This window comes from Gadus chalcogrammus, chromosome 9 (genome assembly GCF_026213295.1).
Source record: "Gadus chalcogrammus isolate NIFS_2021 chromosome 9, NIFS_Gcha_1.0, whole genome shotgun sequence".
In the NCBI taxonomy this organism is placed as follows: Eukaryota; Metazoa; Chordata; class Actinopteri; order Gadiformes; family Gadidae; genus Gadus; species Gadus chalcogrammus.
Genome location: NC_079420.1, coordinates 23487318 through 23496044, shown reverse-complemented (window position 1 = coordinate 23496044; position 8727 = coordinate 23487318). Strand labels below are relative to the sequence as shown.

The 8727-nt window shown below is 47.0% G+C and overlaps 1 protein-coding gene across 1 annotated transcript; it reads right to left on the bottom strand.

Moving 5' to 3' along the window:
• Positions 1-3823: 3823 nt before the first annotated feature.
• gnb5a (guanine nucleotide binding protein (G protein), beta 5a) lies at positions 3824-8535 on the bottom strand. Its single transcript, XM_056598575.1, has 11 exons — positions 8069-8535; positions 7568-7704; positions 7397-7438; positions 7239-7315; positions 7002-7134; positions 5881-6024; positions 5699-5790; positions 5291-5339; positions 5028-5124; positions 4774-4940; positions 3824-4668 (listed from the first exon to the last, which is right to left on the bottom strand). Exons 1-11 carry the CDS (start codon positions 8202-8204, stop codon positions 4657-4659), a joined length of 1086 nt encoding a protein of 361 aa, XP_056454550.1. The 5' UTR covers positions 8205-8535; the 3' UTR covers positions 3824-4656.
• Between the last annotated feature and the right edge of the window lie 192 nt (positions 8536-8727).

The window sequence follows — 8727 nt, the reverse complement described above, 5'->3', positions numbered from 1 at the left end:
CCCCTGGGCGTCTCCCCTGCACATCGTCCCTAAGCCTGACGGTGGGTGGCGCCCATGTGGGGACTACCACCGCCTCAACGACGCATCCAAAGGTGACCGCTACCCGGTCCCGCATGTCCAGGGCTTTTCGGCGCACCTGGCGGGCAAACGCTTCTTCTCCAAGGTGGACCTGGTACGGGGGTACCATCAGGTGCCAGTGCACCCAGAGGACGTCCCTAAGACAGCCGTCGTCACCCCTTTCGGTCTCTTCGAGTTTCTGCGGATGCCCTTCAGCCTGAGTAACGCGGCGCAGACCTTCCAACGCCTCATGCACTCGGTGCTCCAGGACCTGCCCTTCCTCTTCGTATACTTGGATGACATCCTCGTCGCGAGCACCACGGAAGAGGAGCACCTGTCCCACCTCCGGACCCTCTTCACGCGGCTCAGCCAACATGGGCTGATTGTCAATCCGGCGAAGTGTGAGTTCGGACGGGTCACCCTTGACTTTCTCGGGCATCAGGTCTCCGCGGAGGGTGTGACCCCCCTACCCTCGAAGGTGGAAGCTGTTGCAGCCTTCCCACGCCCCTGCACAGTCAGCGAGCTCAGCCGCCAGCTGTCCTTTGACAGGGAGCTCCTCGGGCTGTGGCTCGCGGTCAGACACTTCCGTTTTTTGCTGGAAGGCCGTGAGTTTACGGCCTACGTGGACCACAAGCCGCTCACACACGCCATGTCCAAGACCACGGAGCCGTGGACCGCCAGCAGCGCCAACTCTCCTACATCTCCGAGTTCACCATAGACATGCAGCACGTGGCTGGGAAGTCCAACCTGGTCGCGGATTGTCTCTCCAGGGTGGTGGTCGGGGCGGTCCAGCTGAACTTGGACTACTCCCGCAGGCTGTGGTTCAGGCCGCCGACCCCTCCGTCCAAGCTCTAAGGTCGTCGAACACGGGGCTGCGCCTGGAGGAGGTGCTCTTCAGTGATAGAGGGACCAAGTTCCTGTGCAACGTTTCCACGGGTCAGCCAAGGCCTGTAGTCCCCTCCAGCTGGAGACGCCCCGTCTTCGAGGCGGTACACAGCTTATCTCACCCAGGTAGGAAACCGTCCTCGCGGCTGGTGTCAGAGAAGTTCGTCTGGCACGGGCTCAAGAGGGATGTGAGGGCCTTTGTCGACACTTGCACTGCCTGTCAACGTGCCAAGGTGCATCGCCATGTCAAGGCCCCTCTGGAACAGTTCTCGGTGCCAGAGCGGAGGTTCGACAATGTCAACGTGGACCTGGTGGGACCCCTGCCCCCCTCGCAGGGCTTCACCTACCATGGTGTACAGGACGACGCGCTGGCCGGAGGCCGTCCCGCTCTCCTCAAAGACAGCCCCCGACCTGGCCCGGGCGTTCATCGCGGTGTGTGTCTCCCGCTACGGCACTCCTGCTGACCTCTCCTCTGACCGTGGCCCGCAGTTTACTTCAGAGCTGTGGGCGGCGGTGGCGGAGAATCTGGGGGTCAAGCTCCACCGCATTACTGCCTACCACCCGCAGGCTAACGGACTTGTGGAGCGCTTTCATCGCTCCATGAAGGCTGCCCTTCGAGCCAGCCTCACGGACAGCAACTGGCTCGACAAACTGCCGTGGGTCATGCTGGGGCTCAGGACAGCGCCCAAGGAGGACCTCCGGTCATCGTCGGCCGAGCTGGTATTTGGACAGCCGCTGCGGGTCCCTGGTGACTTCATCCCCAAGTCGACCGAACCCTGGTCCGCCTCCACTCAGCGTGCCTCCCTGCTGGACGGCGCCAGGTCCTTAGCCCCGGTCCCGACCACGCGGCATGGTGTCCCTGCTTCGCGGGTGCCACTGGAGCTGCAGTCAGCGGGTTATGTTTTCATCCACCACGACGGCCACAGGGCTCCGCTACGACCTCCCTATGACGGACCCTTCCGTGTCATCGAGGCAGGAGCCAAGAACTTCATGGTTGACATGGGGGGTAAGCCTGAGTGTGTCTGTTGGTCGCCTCAAACTGGCTCACTTGGACCTTCAACTGCCCCCGGACTTGGCTCTGCCACCGCGCAGGGGCCGCCCCCCGTCCTACCCCCCCTGCCACGCCGTGGCCGTCCCCCCCCTCCAACCCCTACAAGCCCCCACAGCTTGCGGCCCTCCGGTTGTCGCTGCCCCTCGCCCCGCCCAACAAGAGGATGTGATGGACGATGTCACGCCTCCTCCCGCACCTCCTGACTTTGCCTACAGTCGTAGGGGCCGGGCCATATGCCCTCCTCGCCGCGAGGATTTTGAATATTGAGGTGAACACTGGGGGGGCTGGTGTAGTGACTACATTATGGGTTCTGGGTTAGGGTTAGGGTTAGAAAATTAAAAAAAACAACCTTGATCAAGGAAATGTAACATTTAACATTAATACCACCTCCAGCTTTCTTCATGAGTGCCCGTTTGTTTAAATGATGTGATGTGGGCGCATCTGTCTGCGTCACATAAATACCCGGCGCATTTACTGACGCAAATGACGTTTAGAAATGTTCAGCGTAGTGTCCGAATTCTCGTTTGTTCGTTCCCTATGTAGTGCACTACTTCATGAACACTATATAGGCACTAGTGAGGTGAATAGGGAACGATTTCGAACACAGCTAGAGTAAGTCCCTCAAAATGCAATGTAATGCAAGGTTGGCTTTATTTCTAACATTATTCTATCAACACAGACATTTACATCGACCGTCTGGCGTTATAGTTGATTTTCCTCGGGTGTACTGTGGAGTGGGTAAGACTGTTTTATCAGCGGGCTAGTATTGCCCGTTTCCGTGCGCTAACCTAGCACAAGCAAACCCTGCAACTAGAATGAAATGTGCTGAAAACTGTCTTCAATGATAAAAAACACCAAGGCTAACTTGGGAATCAGGACCTATGTCCAAAATTCGGAACTATCCCTTTAAAGGTTTGTAAATGGAAAAAACAATAACATATCGAGGACGTATTTTCGTCCCTAAATGTAATAAATATTTTGATGTTTGTCTATGGGTTTACCAATCACAAAAAATATGTCTGTAACTACTTCGTTAAATTTCTTGATTGTTTTAATTTTCCTATTTATTTAAAGACGACAAATTATACCAAAAGATGTGAGTGTGTCTAGCAGTTACAAACCGTTTTGACTCTTCTGACTGACATTATAGTTGGGCAACTACGGAAAACTGTAGTTCCACGCTAGAGATCAGACGTAGGTTAGGAAAAGTCGAGTCTAATTCATTTTAAGCAGTGCTGTCTTTCCCTATGTTCGAAAGGAAGCACATTTTCATCCCTCTTTGACCCGCTGACGATTTCCACAAAGGTTAAGGAAAGGAGGCATAAAGGTTAGGAGATTTGACGATTCGTAAAGGCCCCTGGTGTCCGAGGCATCTGGATCACACCACGATCCAACCGGCACACATCTAGGGTGACACGCCCAATTGTGATGTCAGAGGAGGCGGATTTTCACAACGGCTTGAAGCGGCTAATCACACCTGGTGGTATAATATGTCATCTTTAGATAAGACTTACACAAAAGCAACAAAATAATAAATTAAATAATAATAAAATTAAGTCAGTCAACTAACACCTCTTTTAAATTCAAACTGTTCAATAAACCCTGCACTTTAAGCAAGCACTTTTAGTAGTCTAGGCTTTGTTTGACCATGTTATGATAATAATGTATTTTTAAACCTATTTATGATTATATGTCTTTCTAACTTATATTATCAAGTTGAGTGTCAGCGCAGTCTTGAAGCGAAGTCAGGATTACATTTCAATGCTTGTTGTACAGGTAGGCCTATTACTATGCATGTGACAAAATAAGAAATCTTGAATCTTGAAATCCCGATTTATTGTTTTTGTATATATGGTATTCATAACATTTCCTTAAATAACTGATATGTACACTTAGCTACAATAAAATAATTACAATAAATATGAAATCACAGACATAAGATATCTCAATGAGGGGGACCAAATTCTGAGAGCTTAAACACATTTTCACATATTATGGAAAGGGGCCCTAGTAATTCAGGGGGTATTTTATGTGGTGGATTGTGCACATAACGCAAGTGATTTGTAGATCAGGGGGGAATAAAAGTAAGAACCAGCTTCAGGCTTGAAAGAATCCAAAAAATAACATGACCACTTACCGTTCACCTAAACCATAGTCATATTGCCATGTAAGTAACTGAAAACACAGGCAGTTCTGGGGTAGGTGATGTGTGTTATAGGATATACAATTCGGACGCATATCGTCTTCCTGGGTGCAAAACAATATCCTACCATATCATTTCATTTCACCTCTATCCTAAATTGACATTGTACAATTGTAACTGTCTGAAATATAAATTTCACAAGTAACTATAGCCATTACCCTGAATATTGTGCAATTTTGCTTATCATACTACAGTATACTGTATTATTCCACAAGGTCGAATAATCCTATAAATGTATTTTTTATCACGGATGTATATACAGTGCCCAGTGTCATCGTTTAGTATTATATATGTATGTATGTATATATATATATATAAATATATATATATATGTGTATATATAAAACAGACTATGAGACACTATTTTCATGATTGTACTCAAGCAAACTGAACTTTGAGCATCTTCTCTCCAATAGCTCTCTCCATTACTAAGTCTTCCTCTGCCTCTCCATCTACCTCCTCAAGCCCAGACCTGGAAACAAATAAGATAAAAACATGTGACATTACAAATGACAGTACACAACGTTGTCATAGTAAGCCATCCCGAACAGAGTGCTGCAGACAGAGGTCCGCCTACCCTGAGGGTGTGGTCCCAGGACCCGGTGCAGAAACCCGTCCCGTCGGGGGACACACGCAGGGTGCTGACCCGGTTCTCGTGGCCAAACAGAATGGACACCCGGGTTCCCTTCAGAACGTCCCACACGTTGATGGTGTAGTCATTGTAGCCGGCGAAAAGTAGCCTCCCTGGAACGCAAACGGCAATCAAATAACGTCTGAATGCACTAGGAACTCAATGAGCAGGTGTTGTAAAACATCTTTAAAAACTCTTACCACTGAGAGAAAAGTCAACACTGGAGACACCAAAAATGATGCTTTCTTTGGAATAAATGGCGACCTCTCTGTCCGCTCTCAGGTCATATAGACGGCACTGTGATACAAACACAAAGTACGTTCCAGTCTCAGCAGAGCAGTTTAAATGTGCAGCCAGCTGCATGACATGAGCCACCTTCAGTGGGACAGGAGCTTTGGGGTGAAATGAGGTGTGAATTGTGTAGCATAGTACTATAGTAGTAATACAATCGTTGATCACTCACAGTAGCATCGTCAGAGCCAGATGCAAACGCATCTCCACTGGGGTAGTACCTGTTGGAATTGATAGAGAAGACATGTGCACGTTACAAAACATAACGTGCACATGTCTTGGACATGGCGTGTGTGAGCGGCTTGTAGTCCACGTAGGCCGTAAACTCACAGCCTTATATTCATTTGGTTAATGTGAATAACAACAATTTGTATATTTTGTAACGTGCATTTGATGGTCTTCCGATTACAAAGGGAACAATCTCTATATCACTAATTTAATTGTATACTTTATTATTCTATAATTTATAATTAATTGTATGACTTAGACTCAATAATAAATGTATTCATTCCAAAATGATATGTTCATATATTTACCTCGATATAGATTTCACACAGAACATACCTCATGAAACCCTTACCTGACACTGTTGATGTCTGAGTCATGGGTCTCAAAAGACTGGATGCATTGTCCTGACCGCATGTCCCACACATTGGCCTTCTTATCACAGCCCTTCGAAGCACACATAAGAAGGTTTTAGTAGCTGCAGACATATGTAACAAAGACAACACCGTGTTAAACATGGCAGCCAGTCCTTCTCACCCCTGAGACAAAGGTGTTTCCGGTCTCGGACGGGGCCAGGTCCAGACAGAGCACGTCGGCTGCGTGGCCATGGAAACTCTGCAGCAGCTGGCCACTCTCCACATCCCATAATGCACATGTTCCGTCGCCGCTGGATGTCAGGATCTGGTTTATAAAGGAGAATATGGTCGTAGCTGTTGAGAATATGTCATGTAATAACAATCATTTAAAGTGAGGATGTCAGAAATCCGTAATTAATTTGTAATTATGTTATTGAGGTTGAGCAAGGTGTGCATTAAGCAACAGAAAAGGATGTTTGATGGAACCAAACAACCTCCCCACACAGCAAGGTTAGATTTGGCTTTGGTTTGGTTTTATATTTTGTTTTAGTTTAAGGTTTAGTGTTATGTGAAGTTATATGTTGTGTTTACACCCGTCGTCATCCGTACAGCACATGTTCCAGTCATCCCTTCACTTAACTCACAACCGATTACAGGTTGTATTCTTATGTTATTATTATTTCTGATGAATTTCTTACATTATCCTTTAATCCTGTGGGGAAAAGTCTTTAATGTGGACCTTTGAGCCAGGTCCTCACAGTGCCTAGTGACAGCATGTGACGGCACTTTGGAGAAGCACCACCTCCACATGGAGGTGGTGTACTTTTTGATATTTTTTAAGATATTCAGAAGGTGTGCAATGGAAACATCCCTCTATGATATTTTATGGGTATTTACATTTTTAGTTCCTGTTGTCCATCACTTTTATGGCTTCTCTTATTTGGAAAAGCCTAAAACAGCAGTATTTAAATGGTGGTTACAATGGAATGCTGTGAATGATTGATGCTGTCAATAAGGTGCAAAGGGTTCTTTGCATTATGTTTAGTCTTTGAATTGATCCTGTGTTCAGTTGCTTATGTTGCCTTTTTTTTTTTGCCAGTTCACAGGTTGATCCCTCAACCTTCCAGTACAACAAGGCGTAGAAGGCGTATGGACAGGTGTTTGATTGGCCATGATTGAAGAGCTTAAAACCCCGGGATCATTCAGTCCAATGGAGCTCCCCCATTGTGCTGGTGAAGCCTGGTGGTGGTAAAGGCTCTAATCAATCCTTCCACTGGACTTGAGTCTCCGAGCCGCTCTCACCTGCATGTCTGAGTTGGTGAAGCTGCAGGCAGACAGGTAGTTTGTGTGCATGGCAACAGACTTCTTCTTAGCTGCCAGGTTTTCGTTCTTGTCCAGAGACAGAGGGTAGACTGAGCATTTGTTATCCAGGCCCCTGTTCAATCAAATGTTGGTTTAGCATCACAGTACCTGATCAAATTAATATGCATTTATTATAATGAGGGATGGAGGAATGTGAGATTAGGATGAGACACTGACCCACATGCAACTGCACAGCCGGAGGGTGCGTAGGCACAGGCCATTACCCAGGTGCAAGGCATCGTCACTGCATGCTCCTAAAAACACAATGTATTCATTGATTTGGGAAAATATAGTATTTATGCAAATCCATTGATTATGCATAACAATGACAATACCTTGTTGGTGGTGAACGCATCCCATACAATGACTTTCCCATCCTATCACAACAAATAGAAGATTTTGATTATTGCCAATATCACAACAGAGTACCTGCTTGTCTGCAGTAAGAGCGGGGAATCGTGGGGTAAGTCTGGTTATGGGTTCTAGCCGACGGCTGATTTCCACACCTGTGAAGAGCTGACAATCCGTCTCTTGTCCTTGCACCAGTCCATGCAAAGAACTTTGTTGCCATGGCCCTTCAGAGTTCTCCGAGTCTTCATGATGAACTGGCCCAACCCCTCGATCTTCTCTGCCACTTGGTGTACTGTAAACACAGTGCATACCCCCGTCAGAAGGGATTAAACCGGATCCAGCTGATTCATTATTTCTACATAAACTATTAAACCAAAGTAGGCATGAGCTTTATGATGCGTTTTAGAGTTGATTAATTTTTTAAGCTCCTTCACATTGCCAAAAACCAATAGGAATTTAATATCGCCTCAATGAGACACGGAGATGGTCTGTAATTGCAGATGAGGTCTGCAATCATCGTATTAAACACTGCAGAGAAAACCATGAGCGACCCCGCACATCCATGAGGAAATATCACTGGATCATTTAGCGACAACACACGGACTCGGACTCGGACACAGAGATGAATCGGGCCTATGAAACCTCACACTACTCACACTCGACATCGTGCAGCTTTGCCCTTTCCTCTTCGAGCTTCGACTTCAGCGTCTCCGACTCGGTCTTGAGATTGCAGAGGGTCTCGGTGGGTTGAACCTCCTGTGTCGCCATTTCAGGGATGACAGGGGATCTCATGTATCTGTGTTCTACGAGCAGCGATGGGCAGCAGAGAGGTGGACCTGGCTCCCAGCTGATGTTGCCGTCGTGACGTCACATGGAAAAAGACGCTCGTCTAGTTTCTAGGGGAGGAGATTGTGTGGTGATGCTCAGCCTGTATCCTCACCTCAACCGTGTCTTAGCGGAACCGTTTAATCACCACACACACATCAAAGGTTAAATCCGAACGCTAATAATACTAAGACAACTAATGATACTAATTATAGCCCTAATAATAATCTAATTATAATAATAAGAACGAATCATCAAGCATTACATATTTTTTAAATAGATTCAAAATAATAACAATATTAGCTGCTCCTCATTTTTCGGGGCATCTTCGTGAATTGTCTCAATTCACTGAAATCAACTAATATAGATCACACACGCGCACGCGCACGCACACACACACACACACACACACACACACACACACACACACACACACACACACACACACACACACACACACACACACACACACACACACACACACACACAC

Coding starts and splice junctions, on each gene's coding strand:
- gnb5a (XM_056598575.1), bottom strand. CDS start 8,204: ATGAGATCCCCTGTCATCCCTGAAATGGCGACACAGGAGGTTCAACCC. Junction 7,135..7,238: donor GGCTGTGCAGTTGCATGTGG/GTCAGTGTCTCA, acceptor TTGATTGAACAG/GGGCCTGGATAACAAATGCT. Junction 5,125..5,290: donor CTGGCTCTGACGATGCTACT/GTGAGTGATCAA, acceptor TTTGTATCACAG/TGCCGTCTATATGACCTGAG.